The sequence below is a fragment of the Dysidea avara genome, chromosome 15 (genome assembly GCF_963678975.1).
Source record: "Dysidea avara chromosome 15, odDysAvar1.4, whole genome shotgun sequence".
In the NCBI taxonomy this organism is placed as follows: domain Eukaryota; kingdom Metazoa; phylum Porifera; class Demospongiae; order Dictyoceratida; family Dysideidae; genus Dysidea; species Dysidea avara.
The window spans coordinates 5,659,603-5,678,880 of record NC_089286.1 but is presented as its reverse complement, the minus strand read 5'-3'; the positions used below and the strand labels follow the sequence as shown (position 1 = coordinate 5,678,880).

The 19,278-nt window shown below is 36.9% G+C and overlaps 2 protein-coding genes across 3 annotated transcripts in view; both read right to left on the bottom strand.

Annotated features, from left to right (window-relative positions):
- Positions 1-990: 990 nt before the first annotated feature.
- LOC136245359 (synaptic vesicle 2-related protein-like) lies at positions 991-14,309 on the bottom strand. Its single transcript, XM_066036840.1, has 15 exons — positions 14,105-14,309; positions 11,984-12,081; positions 11,210-11,308; positions 11,080-11,151; positions 10,413-10,537; positions 10,293-10,356; positions 9,958-10,092; positions 7,528-7,943; positions 5,359-5,432; positions 4,253-4,345; positions 4,080-4,191; positions 3,698-3,779; positions 3,557-3,646; positions 2,079-2,192; positions 991-1,139 (listed from the first exon to the last, which is right to left on the bottom strand). The coding sequence occupies exons 1-15, from the start codon at positions 14,265-14,267 to the stop codon at positions 1,128-1,130; spliced, it is 1,749 nt and encodes a 582-aa protein (XP_065892912.1). The 5' UTR covers positions 14,268-14,309; the 3' UTR covers positions 991-1,127.
- A 1,815-nt stretch (positions 14,310-16,124) lies between these two features.
- LOC136245354 (putative transporter svop-1) overlaps positions 16,125-19,278 on the bottom strand; it is an 11,475-nt gene continuing 8,321 nt past the window's right edge. For both annotated transcript variants that reach the window (XM_066036832.1, XM_066036833.1), the window contains 6 exons: positions 18,822-18,917; positions 18,658-18,769; positions 17,377-17,458; positions 17,241-17,330; positions 16,343-16,456; positions 16,125-16,296 (listed from right to left, as the gene is read on the bottom strand). In XM_066036832.1, the coding sequence (XP_065892904.1) occupies positions 16,282-16,296; positions 16,343-16,456; positions 17,241-17,330; positions 17,377-17,458; positions 18,658-18,769; positions 18,822-18,917 (509 nt within the window). In that variant the 3' untranslated portion in view covers positions 16,125-16,281. The remainder of the gene's footprint in view (positions 16,297-16,342; positions 16,457-17,240; positions 17,331-17,376; positions 17,459-18,657; positions 18,770-18,821; positions 18,918-19,278) is intronic.

Here is a 19,278-nt window from a genome sequence, read left to right as displayed (position 1 = left end):
GTATAAATTTAGTTATTTCCCAAGAACAATTGATGAATGGAATCACTTACCCCACCATTTACTTGAGTCAGTCGATTTATTTGTAGTGAATGTAATTGCATGTATGTAAGTAGTTAGCTAATCATGTACGTGTGTATTTGATTTTTCTTGGGGCTGGTCCCCCTGGATACATCAGTAATTACTGGCTGTCCAGTATAATTAAAATAAATTAAATAAATCATGCAGAGTATTGTTTTTTTCCCATGCAAAATTCTGCTGACTAAAGCGGATGATCATTCATTTCCTGCAGCATATAGTAAATGCTATGAATAATGGAATGCAGCCCCTCATCTTTACAACACACTGTTTGAAGCATTAAGCATTACAGAAAATGATCAACTGTCTCACAATTACAATCATTACATGTAAGGAAGCCATGCAAAGGAACTCCTCTTTTCTGTAATCAAATTTTAATATTCTGTTGATGAGTACCAGGTAACCTAGTCCGAATTTTATTACTTTATGCGCTTTCTGTTCAATATGATATTGAAGTAATTAAATATGTACATTTTTCTGTCTCAAAACTATACACCATAACAATGCAGAGAAACCTCACAAGTTATCATAAACATTTTGTGATGTTAAGTTTTTGAATAGACCAATGAGTCAATGGTCAAAAATTACAGTCCCTATGAGGAACATACTTCTGTGTAGTAACACTCAATTACCCTCAAGTGTCCCATAATAGCACCACACTTATATCTTAAATATAGCTAATTTAGCTGTATAAATAGCTAGGTCACAGCAGCTGGGCTGAGGATTAATTATTAGCTACATCACTGAACTAGATTCCTTGGAAGAAAACAGAAGCACATATATCCACAAACATTAAACATGGAACAGAGTAAAAATAGTTTTGTAATTAACACTTTCCCCCCTCACATCATATAAATATGAAGTAGTTATCGGTAACATATTTATTTATGTATTTAGCATGCAGGCACATATGAATGTTGATAAAAGTAAAACAAATTCAAAATAGATGTGCTCTCTGTTCATGCATGTGGTGGCATTTATGTACAAAATAAATAAAATTGTGTTTATTAAAATTAATTACGGACTAGTCACTAGCAATCATCATTTGCTCATCAACCAGTATCCTACACAAGATCACATGACATAATATTTTATCATAATATCTTATTTATTTATTAATGCTTTACAGCACAAGTGCTGAAGGTCTGTAAGACACCTGGTCCTACAGCCTGCTCAAAGACTTTAGGTCTTAGATACTGAAGTCAATGACATGTATGTGTCAAGTACAACTATGATATAAAATGACAAATGGCTTTACAGAATTGTACACATACAATACAATGTATACTATAGAAAATTTATTGGGACAATTCTGAGGAGCTACCCAGAGGGTTCACGTGATTTGTATAGAGAACCTATTTTAAGAAGGTAATATGTGCCAATCAAAAAATCCATTGGTGTAATCAACCTGATGGTTAGGTTTCAATATACACGAACCTTTGGAGACTTACTTGTGTGATAAAGAGCTCACTATATATATATATACGAAATAGAAGACAAACATCCTCCAGGGAAGATAAACACAGTCAAAACATATTTTAAATGTCTCCAGGGAGCCTTACAATCTACAACAGTGCTTACTTTGTATCAGCTCTCCTCTAGAGCTTACCAGTGACCTATACTATATACACGGGAGCCTGAGAAGTTACAAATAACTTGCTTTCAACTAACTATTTTGCTAAAATTGCTATACTAATGGATAAGGTACTGTGACAGAAAAAGGTATTGAAACCTGAAGGGTTAGCTAATACAAGGTAAAGAATGTATAAATGTTGTGAACTATTAGGTACCACCAACCACAATCCCTGGTACCCACATCCACTACCTACCCAAAGTACATCAGGTGATGTAAAAAATAAGCTTATGTCACACTAAGGCTTCAGATTTCTGTTACGCATCTTCTGCTGTTTGATAACAACACTTTCCTTTACTGAACTATATAGTGATTTTGTACAGGCAATAACTACTACACAGTTTTTGTAATCCCTTTAGAACATGGTTACCTTCATTGGTCGTCCTCTTGTCTCTATGGGTAGTAACAATGATGCTAATGATGATGACAATGAGAAGAATATGAACAAACTGATCGTTGCTATGGAACTGTATGCCAGTAGAGTCTGTAAGGAAACATATCAACATTAAAACATGCCAACAGAAATGATAAAGGGGTCATAGATATACCACACATTACAGTGGGTAACAAACATGTATCAGGGTTGACACTGGGTCAGTTCTGCTGACACAGATGACCATATGATCTGGAAAGGAATTTGAACGAGACCCATTTTAATTAAAATAGAGGTGTGTGCCAAGAACTACATTTCGGGCTCAAGTTTCAGAACAAAGTTCATTTGCAAGAGTAAAAGTTAAATGGACAAGTTTGCTTGTACGGTACCGCTCAAATGAAACATTGTCTCACAAAAGTGCAAGCGATTAAAAAACTTGCCAATTGAAGGGTGTGGCACATGTTTTGTTTGTGAGTATTCATCTCTACAAAATGGGATGAATATTCGCAAGTGAAACAGGTTCCACACCCTTTAATTAACAAGTGTTTTTTATTGGTTGTACTCTTGCGAGACAACGTTGCATTTGAGCGGTACTGTACATGTGCATGTCAATTGGCATGGCTCCATGTAAGCCTACAGACATGCAACACACATTTCTAATTGATGCTCACATACTTCAGCTCAACTAGTTCTGTGCTGGAACTTTTTGGTCTGACTGGGTTCAGGTGTTTTAATGACTATTTTCCAGGAAGCCACTCATACATAAGGCACTGGAGGACTGGACAATAGTTTGTTGCATTAATACTTCACTAACGTGACCTACTTTCAAGCCTCATATACATACACCATCAAACAGTTTTGACATCAAACAGTTTGTTGAAGTCTTAACTAATACAAATGTCGGCTACTTAATATTAAAACCTATAAAACTAAACTTAGATATACCACACACAATGAATGTTTGAAGAAGAACATGGGCTGGAACAAACTGCATGGCAAGCTTTTGTGAATAAAAAACAGAACATGACATGAATTTTGTTAAACTTTTTGGAAAAATATTATACTGTATACATACACATTTTCAAGGTATGTAATTTTTGTAATCAACAAATTTCAGGAATGTCACGGTTTTATTTTCAAAGATCACTCATTTTTCACAGAGGTTAACTATTAAACAAGAATAGAGCTATCCCTGATAATTGTGACGTTCATGGATGAAAATATTGCGGGCATCCAAGCATCTTCAAAATCCACAAAAATTACATTGCTCGAAAATTTGTTCGTGTACGGTAGGTAGTACATTTAGCAATGTTATGTACTTGTATTGCTATCATGGCAGGTCACTGATATGTACAAAGTATTCAGTTACAAAACAGAACATCACATGCACTCTGAGTACACACATCACTTGAGATAAATTTTGCACACTGATTTATAAGCAGTCGCTATCTCTTAGAGAAATGAATACCACTGACCTGGGCAATATAGGGAGCAATCATCGCACCAACTCGGCTGACACTCGAGCACAATGACATCCCAAAAGCTCTCACAGCAGTTGGGTACACCTGAGAAGGATAATAATCACAACAAGTCTCCATATTAAACACTTCACTCACCTCAGGAGTGTAAAGATAAATTGCTTGGAAGAAACCAGTAGCAAATCCACGAACACCAAATAAGAACACAGTCAATACAACCCTGTATACAATAAACAGTATACAATATAGCAGAAAAAATAAACAATGTTGATACAGTCACTCACATTGCATTGCATGGTTTTTCTGTATTAAGTGAATTATAATAGTGACACAAGTACCTGAGTATGCACCTGACGTGCATGAGGCACCATTGATTAACTGTTGTGAAAAATGGCAAAAAGCTTTGTAAATGTAGTACGGTCTATCTAAGGCAGTAGGATTATAAGAGTACCTTCTGAACTTCAATATACGTAATATCATGTGATATATTAGATAAATAGTTTCTGTTGTTGTTACTAACTTGTTCAGACAGAGGAACAGCAAGCCATAGAAGATAGCAGCTGCTAGAGTTGTTATTGCCATTGATTTCTTCCTCCCAATTAGTAATAGCAATACAATAATCCATACTAAACCTAAGTATTATGTAAAACATCAGTTTGAATATGATTGGCTACAATAAGGGGTGGGGCTGACCTGGAAACTCAGCACAAGTAGTCCACACAATGTGGATGTAATCAGATTTGGTTAACACCTTACAATCAACATCACTATCATTACCCTTCAGTCCTATTGGTTAAAAACAAAACAAAAAAATCTCACTAGGAACAAGAATGTGATTCCTGCTTATGTCTGCATGTTCCAATATATGCTTATTATGCAACTATTCTCTAGCTACGCTGAAGGTTCTTATTTATTTGGTAATCTTAGTAAAACAGTTTTTGAAAGAAGGAGAAGTCCAGGAAATTTAATCTTTGAGTTAGCATGATTAGCAAAGCAGTCGCATCTACGCAGTGTTGGGGAAATCACTTTTTAAAACTAACTCGTTACATATTACATATTGCTTGCAACTGAACTATTTAGTTACAGTTACATATTACCCATATATAATAAAGTAACTATAATAATATTACATATTATATTACTTTGTGTCCACAGCCTTAAGCTGTCACATGTGAAACCACCACCGTATCACGTGACATGATTGTGTTGTTGGACAATGTACAAATCTTGGTTATAAGTAAGAAGCTGGTGAATAAGCTTCATTCAGTAGGCTTCAATACTTCGTTGTGGCTAGGCGCTACTTAGTGGATTACTAATGAGATTAGTAACTTCGTTACTTGTAGTAATAACATTACATAATATTAGACTCGTTACAGTAACTATATTACTTAGGTAACGTGTTACATTTGTAAGTAAAGTAACTTGAGTTATATTACCTGTTTTCATAGCGTATTTCGTTACATTACTTTGTTACCAAAATAAAAGTAGTAATTATTACATAACACGTTACATAAGTAACGTGTTACCCCCAACACTGCATCAGCGTACATGTAATATTATTGACCAAATTATAATAATGAATAATGACTGCATGCCTGCTATTTTGAAAGCTTGGAAACAGGAATCTAATAATCAACTTTGCTTTGTCTAATAACTACTGTGAGACCAAAGGGCCTAAATAATACTGTAGATATTGAAGTCATGAAGCACACCTTAGCTTTGAGAATATAAAACTGTTAATACATTTCAGCGCAATCAACTACAGTGACTACAGTGTTGTCAATTACATGTGTACATACCACAATGTTCATCATGTTGGAACAATGAAGTAGTCAGTAGAGTTCCTCCATAGTAGACAATGTTAGCTGTAAACCTACAGTCAGTTATGAAATGGGATATTTAACCTCTGAGCATCGATTTAATATATACCATTTTGTCTACAAATTACAGTCAGTTCTGTATGAAAGTCTTGTCCACATTGGTCAACAGGAACTGGGAGCACTTGCTAGCAATACGTATGTACTGCATGGAATTGGACTAGCCTAGCATTTAATTTGAAACCTCGCTGTTGTATGAAGCAAAAAACATCATTAAACTTATCATAGGAACCACATTATCATCATATTCTTGGTAAAGCATATACAATACTAGGTTTACTACGTTGCACCTTTCCTAGCAGCATTAACACCAACTGTAAAAAGTAACTACGTATATATTTCTCTCATCCGGTCACAATTAATGTTTTCTTCCGTTTTATGGAAGCCTTACCTCATCAAACAAATTCAACTGTTAGAACGCATCCAACTAAAGTACCCCGTTCACACTATCCTGGGTTAGCCAGAGTGTTTTCAATTGAACTCGGGTTGGCACTAGTTCACACTACTGCATCTGACACGAGCTCGATAGTGTGAGCACCGAATAATAATTAGCAAAAACAAGTGCACAAACTTTTGATTATTTAGGCGCTTAATAAAAAGGCACTAGAATTGTAGTGAGGAAGCATAGAACCAGCTGAAATAAGTCGTACAATGTTATAGAAGCCATGTTTAACCTATTGGGTGCTCCTTTTGCCAGGAATATTAACGTGTTGTTTGAGCATAACTGTCACAAAGTCTACCAGAACTACGGTACGTCATAGCCATTTTGAAGAACGGTTTTAGAGCATAGAATATAATTGCTGTGGGCCAACAGAAGCAAGTTATATTGTTAACCTGAGTTGGCCAGCTCAGAATGCGTTCACACTATACCCTATCCTGGGCCAACCTGTACCAGCCCACCTCTCCTTGTTGTGCTGTGCTGGACCCAGTTCTGCACAGCTCGATTGATTCACACTGCAATTTGGTTCGAGCCGTGCCGTGCTCTACCCGGGTTAGAAGGTAGTGTGAACGGGGTGTTAAATGATTATACTAATGACTACAGAACCTGCTTAATGAAATTAAAGTTATTTCCCTTCATGTACATCCTTGATATCATGTTGTGTTTTTTATTACCAGTTTCTACCAGCTCTTTCAATACTAAAGACCATGTACACTTCACAACCGAAGCCACCTGTCAAGCAACTAGCAACTAATTACAGCATATAAGAAAATCAGATAATTACAGCTGCAATTTTTATTGATTACCACACCTCTGGAATGCATTACCAATTATAACCCATGAACTGTTACGCCCTGCTACAATCAAATATAAACTTCAGAATTATTTTTCTAACTACTATTTTGTATGTGCTCTTTCCTATGCCCCTGCAGTAGATGTAACAAATCACCCAATGTACCAATTTTGATTACTTGTAGTTTAGCTAATCAATAATTAATTATTTTTGATTGGCCACTAGACAGGATACTGGTGGACCTTCAACACTTAAAATGTGCAGCCTGTATAGTAATCATGTGCATGCCATAAACTGTTGTAATTCTGGTTGAAAAACATTTAAATAATTAAAAACATTCTATGGCCTTTCTTGAACTTTATTTCTATAATCCTTAGTCATACATAGTTTTGGGCTGGTGAACCCTCACACCACATCAAAGGAAAGAATGGCACCAGACATCATCATAAAAGTAATTGTACAGTGGATCCTCAGTTGTCCAAACAGCTTTGTTCTTATAGTTAGCCAAAAGTGTTCAGATAAGTGAAATAGTGAAGCTCATTAATTTGTATACAGAGCTTCATTCAACTACTCTAGTCATTTACTCTAATAGAATGTACACTAATGACAAAATACTCTAATAGAACAGTCACATTTGGCATTCGAGTGTTTGGATAACTGAGGTTCGGATAAGCAAGGATTCACTAAATGTGCACCCCAGTTAACAAATACCAACAAACAAAATTATAATTTCACTTTGGTTTCAGCTTTGCTATGCCAGTTAAAAGTTATGCACCATTCTCCATATAAATATTACAGGTGACTCATAACATAATTATCTCGTGCTTATTTAGTTGGAAATAGCATTACAGTCACTTACCACAAGTACCACAACAACAATGTAGTCCTCCACCATCCATTCTTGAACAGGATTAGTATCCAGTGATAATAGCTTACTAGTTTGTTGATGATCTGTTTCCGTCTGTATGTGTGTTCATCCAATAATAGCTCACTATCGGATTCGTTATCTGATGATATTACTGTGAGGTCAATATTTGGTAATGTTCCATTTATAGCATTTTTAGTCTCATCATCCTCCAACATGCCTGTTGTAGACTCTGCTACTTCATCTGGTGAAGGGCTTCTTTCCTTTAACAATCGTTCCTTCTCCTCTGTAGTTACCAACCTTCCAACAGGTAACTGTTTATGGTTCAACTTAGCAATTAATGATAACACTTTCTTGGCCTTCTCCTCTTTGCCCTTGAAGATTAGGTACCGAGGGGACTCGGGCACAAGCTGTGAAATAATTAGACCAAAATCACAGACAGTTATAAACCACACAATGACGTTACACTGCATGTACTCTATTCTAACGCTACAAAATATTACCATGGTAAAATTTCTTGCAAACAGGTTTTTCAAACTTAACACACACAGAGAGAATAATTCATCCATGTAAACTCGGTACAGGTATTAGTACTTGTAATAAATCTGAATTCATATCTGGCTTGGTATTATAACAACCAGGGGATCACCATTTTAATGTTCTTAGAGCAAAACCCTTTAAAGGAGGGTATAAGGGGTTGGCAAATAAGACTAGGCACCAGTGCATTAATGTTGAAGTGGTTCCTGTCCCTAATTAAAACACATGGCAATACAACGACTGTTCTATTAGAGCATTTAAAAAGAGCTCGTCTTTAGTACAGTTACTGCTGCAGCTAGAAAGAGGACTAGCCTATGTACCCCCATTTAATCTGCCCTGGTGATAAATATGGTCCAAGAAGCTCTGTATGAAACTGTCAATTGTAAAGGTAGAAATTATCTATGAAAGCAGTCACTTCCTCAGCAAAAGTTCACACAACTGCAATTCTCTAGTAATAAAGAACAAGTTAATGTTGTGCTACTTCTTAAAAAACAGGCACTTAGCTGGTACTAATTGTTGACTTTTACAACAGCTATTGCAGGAGGAAATGGATAGCGGGGTTAGTGGTATTAGAAACAATAAAATGGAGCACCTTTGCTTAACAGCAAAACCTCTTGTTATTGGCCTAACATTGTAGAGAAGTATTCAACTTTAAAAACCATAACGGTGTTCCTTTGTACTGAAATGTTGCCACTAAAGAATTCTTGCATGGGATACAACAATCGAGAAGATACTTCTTAGCGTTTTAAATTTTAATTTGAACTCCGTAGCAACCAATTCAAGAATGTGGTTAATGTCAATTATGTAATCAAGGATGAATGAAATGACACTTCTCTCCAAACCACACTACTATATCACTGACTGGAGTGGCACTCTCCCTTTATTACCATACTCCTTCAAATAATATGATCAAAAATAAGCAGCTGTGTTTAATACAGTCCATATATAGCTTTCATTCATAAAATAGAGTCTTCTTATTATAGGCTTAAACTTTGCTCACGTCAGTATGTAACTGATTACAATGATTAAGTACAGGTTGAATGCAGAGAAGATCTCATATCCCAGCTGATGTGACTCCTTTGGCACATGCCTAGATTACATGTTGCTGGTGATCAACTCACGGCTGGATCTGGGATATTTTCTGAATTCTTCACAGTTTTAACTACATGTTTCTGACCCCCTGTATTCACAGGCTTTAAGTTAAGCCTTCTCACAGGGCTAATGTTTTTTGGAACACTTTCGTTATTAAAGGGAATTTGTTCCATAGATAGTGGGGAAGGTGATATACTATTAATGGAACCAATTCTCATGATTCTAGTAGTCCAAAAATAGGGTTAGGGTTTGAGTTCAGTTTTACCTCTTTAATATCGGCTAGTTTTATATTTAAAATAGTCAAAAATTCAGGGTGCTGAAAGCTAGCAGTGGTAGCACAGTGGGTAGGACTCTGATGACTTGTGAAAAGTAGTGAGATCAAGCTCAAAATCTGGAATTTTTTTCAGTTTTTTTAAAAACGTTTTAAGTTAAAGTCAAAAGTGTTCCCAACAAAATACACTCACAGGTCCTACCATTTACAGAATATCACAGTGAAATCTCACTAAGAACAACTACCCCTTAATAAGACCACTTCTCATTACAATGGCCACTCTATTTATTGGTCCTAAATACTGTTAAGGTGTTAGTACCATGTCAAGTAGGTCCCAAACATAGCTAAGGTGTACTTCATCACCTCAGTAATAAGATCACCTCATTATAGTGACCATAAGAAGTTCCTAACTTAACTATGGTGTACTTCATGACCTCATTTTTCAGGCTGTAATAATTATTATAAATTATGGTCCCAGAGGCGGCCGTATTAATAAGTCACATGGCATATCGGACACAACTCACAGGGAACACCAGTATCACTATTAGTAGAGGTAGAGCAGAGAGGCCCAACAACCACCTCCATGGTTCATGATCAATACTTGTCATCACTACTAAGGCTAGTAATGCCTCAACAACAGATCCAATAGCCCAAGCAACCTACGTACATAACAGTAGCACATGTGATTACAATATGACAACTGAACATGTACATATGTGTTCACACAAAACTAAGTCAGGTGTTTACTTTTTTAGCTGGGAAATACTGTAGTATATAACATTTCAGAGAAATGCACTATGTACGTATGTACGTACAATTATTAAAACAACAGAACTATCCAAATACATAACACACTAACCTCCAACAAACACATGACGAGAGCTCTTGATCGGGCAGGAAGAAACTCAGCACAGTAAGCTGGACTGAACATGACACAACACAGATGATAAACCACAACAATATCTGGACATGTACATACCCGAGAAATCCTCCACCAAATGCAAACCCAACTAATCCTCTGATCAACAAGATAACATAATAGTTAGGAGAGAAGGCACTTGCTATGCCAAACACAAACCCCAAGACAAGCACCAACAGTAGAGTCTGTGTACAGTACACATGTATCATATCACACAGTATACTGGTGGTTATTCAGTACACATAGGAAAGTAGGTAATGGACTGCAGCTGCAACTAGCTTGCCAAAATAATTCTACCTTTAGTGAAATGTTTAGAACTTTTAGTTTCATGCCAATGTCTACATGAACAAGTCCCCAAACTCATCCAGCTGTCACAACAGCAAGGAAGAAATAAAGACTGTTTATTTAGAATATCTGACTGCTCTATTAGAGTATATCAACTAACCCTCAGAAAGTGAAAACCTGACAAACCTAGGCATAAATCCTACAGCTTCACATCACAACCTGCAATTTCACTTCTGACTATAACTACATTCTTAATCATTTCAACTCTTAATAGTTAATGTATATTATATATCTCCTCAAAAGTTTGTGATATAATATGTAACACCCAGTGTGGAAAATAAGTGATCATCAATAAAAGAATAGCAAAAATTGTTGTTGTCTACATATTAATTGCAATAATTGTATACGTTATAAAGTTGTACATATATGATACATCACGTACCAATTTTCTGCCAAATTTGTCAGCTGTTATACCCCATACGGGACTTCCGACCAGGAAACCAAAAAACACCACCTAACACACAACCGTTAAACAGTAAACACTGTATCACATGATGCACACGCATACTCACTGTTGTAATACTCGCCTCCTGGGCATAACTGAGTTTCCACTGACATCTTAGTGCACCAGATAAGATGGACAATATCATCACCTCAAATGCTTCCACCACCTACAACAAAACATGATTAACAAGTACAGGTATTAAGGAAAAGAAAGCTACATCCATTTAACTACATGATAAATCCCCAAAATACTATCACTTGTATCACTTCACTTAGATACACATATTGTTAAAATTAACTGTTGAAAATTCAACCTTTTGAAGTTTGTCAATGTCTTTTGATAACTACACAAGTACATACATACATACATACATACATACATTTCTCTCTGTTTCAATTACTATGAACTCAATATAAGCAGTTGCAACAATCATTCTGACACATTCTCTGGATTCAGAAAATACACTAGGATAACTGACACTTTCTATCCACGAGTAGAGTCAGCAAGCAAGGCTGTTAAACTTGAAAAAGTTGTAATCCACGAATTACAAAATCGTTCAGGATGGTACACAAAGCCTAGGCACCATAAACAGACTATATCTACCTGTGTCCATTTGTAGTAGCACTACCCTACTTGTTGTACTAGTATATGTCTGGAAACTATCATGAACGTGTTGCTTGGAGATACTAGTTATGTCAGTACCTTATATGGCAGTCAGAACAACTGGTACTGGAAAACAGAATTGTTTAGATGTGGTCGAAGTGAAATGCAACAAGCCTTGAGCCAAATATATGGTCTGGCCTAATTGTGTCTAGTACCAAAATATCCTAACATGACTCACCCAAATTGATCCTGCAAACATAGACAAGAGAATTTGGAATAATCCAAACCCCATTTTGTCCACCGCATCCTCCACTGTGTACACATCAGGTAGATCAGCTGTAAGGTCAAGGTACAAGTTCAGAAATCATACAAATTAAACAGTGAAATCAGGTCGTTATATAAGGTCAGCCAGTCAAAATACCACACAACGTGCTATTCATATCAAATTACCAATATCAGTACCTTATAGCCTAAATATTGCAAGGGGAAATATTTTTGAGGTTGCGGCAATGTTACCAAATTCATTTTCTCCCTCAAATTTAGGCTATATTATTATTATATTGGTGTTGTTATGGTACAAGTCCAATAAAATGCTTCAAAAGATGTCATGGTAGATTACATCATTATAGAAATTAATAAAGCCAGTGTGTGAGCAGCAAGAAGCCAAACACTAAAGCCATATGTTGTCACGGCTAGCCAACCAGTAAATGAGTAGTCTTGCATAGCCAGACCACTAATTTTCCTTTTATGTGTGGGCGGGAAAAGTAGGTTTCCCACCCACACACAAAAGAAAAGGTAGTGGTCTGGCTACGCAGGACTGGTAAAAGAGTTAGCTCCTTGTTGTGAATAGCTGATGACTGTGTACTAAAATATCAGAACCTAGTTGGGTGAAGACAATAGAGAAACAGTTGTTATTGCAAACCAGTCAGGAAGTTCAATTATGGAACAAAAAAAAAAGTGCAGCAAATAGTGTGCAGTAAAACATTCTAAATTTTAAGGGACTCTGATCTGTTGTGCTGTTGTTAATTTAAGCATCTTCCAGTCTCTGATGACAATGACTTCTCTGTCTGACTATGAAAATGATGTACTTCTATTGTGGAAACAATACACACACACACACTTGGTGATATAATCTTATAATGACAAGAGCATGCATATGGCTTGTCTGTCAGAATATCAAAGCAATATGGATGTGGTCAATACAAGCTTTTATTGATTAACTTGGATCCTGGCTGATAAGCAGACCAGGGAAGTCAGGACCATTGACTCATTGATCAAGGGATTATATAGTCCATTTCAGACTCAATTTCAAGTTTCAATTAAACAGAACTAATAGCTATAGTTCAGGTAACCTGCATTGTAGAGAAGATTGTCAACAAGCTCAAATTTGGGTATTTCATGTTACTACTGCCCGTAGGCCTATAATGAGCCATGCCCACTTATTGATAGTTGAGCAAACCTGTACATGTATTGCAACTATTGTTCAAATAATTCTTGTTGTTCTGAGAATGAGATCTATTGACTAGCCTGTTCTCTGGGCTGGCACTTATCAGCTCTCCTCATTTAATATCTAGAAGTGTCAACCCAGCATGAAGACTGCTCTGTGGTTGGAAGTACAACGTGGAGTGGCATATTGATAATGCACCTATCAATGTTATCCCCCACCTACCCCCTCCCGGGCGTAGTGGGGGAAATGGTGGGGATTTGACTTTTTGAAAAATCAAATTCTCCACCCATGGGGGAACGACTAGTGGTCAAATCTCCATGTAGCATGGCTGTAAGGTACTTTAGGAAACAGGTCAATTCCTTTAGCTTGCAAGTTAAAACAAACGCCTAAAATTTCGAGCGGTCAAATGCCTCACTAGTAGGGCAGAGTTTCAGATCAAATCAGGTCAAAATCCCCCACTAATCCCCTAGTAAGCCCTGGAGGGGGGTAGTGGGGCTTAACATTGATAGGTGCATAAGTGTAACGAAGTTGGTACACAATTCTGGGTTAATATTTATGATGGCCTAGTGTAGCAAACTTTCCCCATACATTTTGTATTTATGCTTGTAGTCTACTGTGAAATCAGGTAAACATTTGGTTACCTAATTGTTTGATCAACCACCACTTTAGCGTCAGATTAATAGAATGGTCACCAATCAACATTTAAACTGCTAAAACAGTTCATCATAAACACTTCATGCTGGTCCAGCACTGATAGTTGGTATTATTTTATGCCGGATAGCGCATAATACTTTGCCACACTGGCTTCTGTTTCGTTGTAGTTACTTCTACAACGTTTAGAATTCAAGCTCATTGTAATAATATCAAGTCAGGCTCGCTATTACTATTAATATAAAAACAAAGACACGTTACCTGTAGGTCCGAGATCAGTTTTGCTTTTGGGGGTGGGGTCCGATTCGTCATCTTGGAGTGTCTCGCGTTCATCCCCATCTCCCTCACTATCCTCACCAGATAGTGGTTTAAAATCAGTCAACTCTACTCCGCCAGACTTGAACCATTTTACTACAGTGGACATGGCCTTCTCATCGGATTCAGAATATAAGCGCACACAAAAATATTTTGGTGGCGCTAAAGCTGACAGCGGTCAGTGATAATAGGGTTTTACTCTTTTCACCACCTTTCATAACCCTTACGTAATATTAAGCTCAAAAGCATCCAGACTTCCTTCTGTAGTTGTTGCTCTCTCTCTTCGACTTTAGGGCACGCATCTAGTAGTTGCCGCGAGTAGTCGACTTTAGGGGATGCGTCCAGTAGTTGCCGCGAGTAGTAGACCTTAGGGGAAGCGTCCAGTAGTTGCCACGAGTAGTAGACTTTAGGGGAAGCGTCTAGTAGTGTTAGCGTTAGGGTTACGGTTAGAGTTCAGCTTTTGTTTCTTCTTCACCTTTAGGGTTAGGTTCTTCTTACTATACACAGCTTATTTCGTTAGTCACATTTATAAGATACAAAAGAAGGGGATCCAGGGAGCTAGCAGCGGTAGCATAATCGGTAGAATACTGGACCATCACACTGGGATCCTGGGTTCGATCCCCCTTCAATATTGCACTTTTTTTTCGCCTTTTTGGTTCACCGTTTTTTGCGGTCTAAGTTTGGAAGGGTTATGAAATAGGGTGAAAAGAGTGATACCCGTGATAATAGTCTCGTGCCCCAGACCCTGTGATCAGTGTGATGTCTATTTATTTTCGATTACCGTACAACTTCAATTTGAATATGTGTTAATAACACTGGCATTAGCTAATTTGAAAATACTGTGGTTAGCTATTAATTTAGCATTATTTCTTGAGAACCATCATGAATGATGAAAAACATGTAGCTAGCTAGCTATAACCAAGAGTTCATAACCCATACAAATATTATGCACTCTTGCTATAACCAAACAACAATAATTAAAAAGTGCATGTGAGTCCTCAGGTAACATGCGACCACAAATAGGACCACGAATGGAACCAATGTGGGCATGGCAAGGAAAGTGAAAATAAATACTTACATTAATGTTGTTCCACTCCTTACAATTCCTTCGACCAGAAAAAAGTTAATCTATTGGCAGCCGGGAGGCAGCATTGTCTAGATATTTCTTGATGGAACATGATTCACTCAGAATAAATATTAAGCAGATTCTTGATTGTAGAAAGCTGGTCACTAGTACTGTTATATATCTGCCACTAAGCGGTCACATTCAGCCAGCAACTGATCATGAATATATTCAACTTGGTACTGTTTCCTTCTTGGGCAGCCTGAATATGCTGAACAGAGTCTTTGCTGTGGCCTTGTTGCCTGGCCCAAGGACCCACGTTTTTAATTGTTTTTTCCTGCTGCATGTACACATTTCATCAACACTGGTGGTTCTTCTCCCTCATAGCTATTCAAGAATACTAAACTAGTTCATGAACTGAGGAGGGCATTGATGTTGGCCTTTGAAAACCTCGCATACAGTGGAACCTCCATTGGCTGGACAGCCTAAAGTATATAGTCATGTGGCTTGTGGACCATGTTGAGGTTTATATGCTTAAAAGTTGCTGTTTGCCTATTTGGTGGCTAATAATAATTGTATGCTTGCTAGGTGATAATGCATTTTTACAGCCCAAATAAGTGACCACGAATGCTCTGTAGTGACTTCCCCTCTGCCCACTAAACTGCATAGCACTAACTGAAGGAAATAAGTTTAAGATAGTCACTTTAGCACAATAGCATGCAATCCTTAAGTTACGGCATTTCTGAGATCCAGAAAGTAGTATGTCAGATAAGAGAGGTTCTACTGAAGCTAGCTTTAATTAATAGTCAATCAAAATGTCACAAAACTCTGAGCTTCAAACCCTTTTCAGTCATGTACATGCCATGCCACATAATCCTGTCCAGTAGTGTAACTAGCATGTAGTTCAGTACAATTATACACAGATGTTTTCATACATAATTAATAATTCATGTATGCATGCCTATACATCTATATTGGTGATCAAAGGTGTCTGTTATATCTCGAAGATATTAATCTTGAAAACTATATTCATTACAGATTACTGATCATCATCCACTACTCATCCTCCAGTATCCTAGGTGACAATTATTATCCACTATACAATATAAAGTGTTAACTACCTTCATTGGTCGTCCTCTGGTCTCTATGGGTAGTAACAATGAAGCTACTGATGATAACAATGAGAAGACTATGAACAAACTGATCGTTGCTATGGAACTGTACGCCAGTAGAGTCTGCATGTGGATGGAAACTTAGCATCATGACAGAAAGTACACAATACATGCAAACATGTTTGGCAGCTAACAAATGATTTACTATAAGTAAAACTTGCCACTGTTGTTCACTCAATTTCTCTATTAGAAAACATTGATTTCAGAGTTTATGAGCTAACATCTGTATGTGAAATACTTTTAGCACAAGGAACCACTCACTTTTTGGTTTGCCATTCATAACATTTTCACATGAACATTACAAATTGACATCATTCACACTTAGTTCACATAATCAGTACCTTGAGTGCTACATAGTGGCACTACAATCTGCGGGCAAGAATTTCTGATCTCTGTGTGTGTTATAATGCACTTTCAAAATATAGAAAAGTTTTGTACCTAAAATATGGAGCAATTGCTGGAGCTAAAAAATCAGTAAGCCTCCAATGATTGGCCACAACAATAATTCATAAACTCCAGTGTAGATAATTGGGCTCATTTTGTGACAGAGCACCTTAAGTCATGCCCTATTTTTAAAGCCATTTTCCATCATTAAATTGCACATTTACAGTGATTTACAACAGAGTATGGAGACAGTATAACTAATAATATACTTGGATGGTTCATAACATAGAAGAAGAAACTGCATAATATGGTGTGTGACTTACGGTCTGTGACTTACGGTCTGTTATGCTATTACATGTTTGTGAACCTGTGAAATTTTTTTCTTTGAACACAACAAATCTTAAAACTTAGTATATAACAATTAATTGTTGCACACCAACTAATGATCACAATATATAGTTACCTGGGCAATATATGGAGCAATCATTGACCCTAATCTGCTAACACTAGCACACAACGACACACCAAAAGCTCTTACAGTAGTTGGATATACCTGAGGAGAATAATTATCATGACACGATAACCACAGATCTGCTCACCTCAGGAGTATAGACATATATTCCTTGGAAGAAACCAGTAGCAAATCCACGAACACCAAATAAGAACACAGTCAAAATAGTTCTGTGATTAACAAACAACTTAACCACATGCTATCCTCATGGAGATGCAGAGATATGTGTCGGTGTACGTGTGTGGATGTCACATGTCAAGAAAATACACAGAGTTGACAGTTACTTGTCATGTAAAACAACTATATAGGCTCAGTGATATTATCGTACAAAGTACTATGAGTAATAATTTATAACTGATCTGATTTTCATTCTCACTGTGAATTGTATGATAACTTCTAAGCAACCTGCTGGTACAAATTCATATACAATGACTGTCCACATGTCATCAAATTATTACCGCTGACAAATGGAACATGATATTTAGGCATTGTTAACCTTACCAATACTTGCATATTAACTGTATAGTGCCCCCTAAGAAACCTGCTGTTGTCATAGAAATATGTTATGCAAAAACTTTACAAGAGTGCCTTAGTATATCAAATCTAGCATTTTTTAAAATTCTACTTAATCATCAATATCATTATTTTAATCACCAAAACCTGCTAGCTTGCATGACCACAGTAGAAAGGGTTGGGCTGAACAGCACATTGTACCACCGCCATTTTAATCGACAATGATAAACTTGCATGTGGCTTCGTGGGTTCTGGTGAATATCCTCTCTATGCACCTTGCCTTTAACATTCACTTCCAACTCTTCTAATTGGTATTTTCTTGGTAAGAGGAAAGACATTAAATTTTATATTAACACGTTTCTTTACTAGTTAGTGCACATGCAGACTCCACAAAATGTATTTGAAGCATTTATACTACTATAAGAGAGAGTAGATAACTGCATTTATAGCAATTGGTATTGCTGCAGAAAACAGGGCGTGGTATATGACAGTGATGATGATGATGTCACACTACACCCTAATACAACAGTCATGTATGGCTTATATAATACAATAAGAAAACAGCTAGGGATCCACAGCAAAAAAAGAGTAGAGAAACAAGGGACATGATAGTATTACAAATAACTATGTGGGAAGTCCCCTTGATGTCAATGTAGGAATAGTTCCACACAGATGTGTTGTAATGCTGTCTTGCCTTTAATTTCATCACTCCTTTATCGCTTGAATCCCTTTCAGGTAGTAATTTTTAGTAAGTTGTATTGTGATAAGTGGGCCTTTTGCCAAACATTTCTTTTTTTTTTAATTGCATGCAACCACTCTATAGGAGACTAGCAGACTTATCCTCCCACTAACTCACTCGTTCAAACAGAGGAACAACAGCCCATAGCAAACAGCAGCAGCAAATGCAGTCAGTGCCAATGACCTCTTCCTCCCTATAACTAGCAATAGTACTATGATCCATATTATTCCTAAACAATAATGTAGTGAAGATGATTGGCTACAATAAGGGGTGGGACTGACCTGGAAACTCAGCACAAGTAGTCCACACCAGACGGACGTAGTCTGACTTTGTTAACTCCTTACAATCATCATCTGTAGTGTTGTTTTGATTAAGTCCTAAATATATTAAATACAATTGATATCTGTTAATGTGGACACTCAAAAATGAGCCGCCTTGGTATGATCCAATCACTTAAGGGAACTACATTAAACAGTATTAAAGGACAATTGGTAGAACCACCTGAAAAAGCTATACAGAGTTTAAGCCAGTGGATGATGCTCCGGTGGTTGGAAATATTGATCAACACATCAGCAAAGCAAACCTGGCTGGCACAAAGTCTACTGGAAACACGATATGTCATAACCACATTGTAATAGCATAAAAACAAAAACAAAATTATCATGTTAAACCTTCACATTGTACAGTCATGCTGGGCTGGACCTGGCTTGATTGATTTACACTGTAATTTATTCTGAA

Coding starts and splice junctions, on each gene's coding strand:
- LOC136245359 (XM_066036840.1), bottom strand. CDS start 14,267: ATGTCCACTGTAGTAAAATGGTTCAAGTCTGGCGGAGTAGAGTTGACT. Junction 12,082..14,104: donor AACTGATCTCGGACCTACAG/GTAACGTGTCTT, acceptor TTGACCTTACAG/CTGATCTACCTGATGTGTAC. Junction 3,647..3,697: donor TTTATCTTTACACTCCTGAG/GTGAGTGAAGTG, acceptor TATCCTTCTCAG/GTGTACCCAACTGCTGTGAG.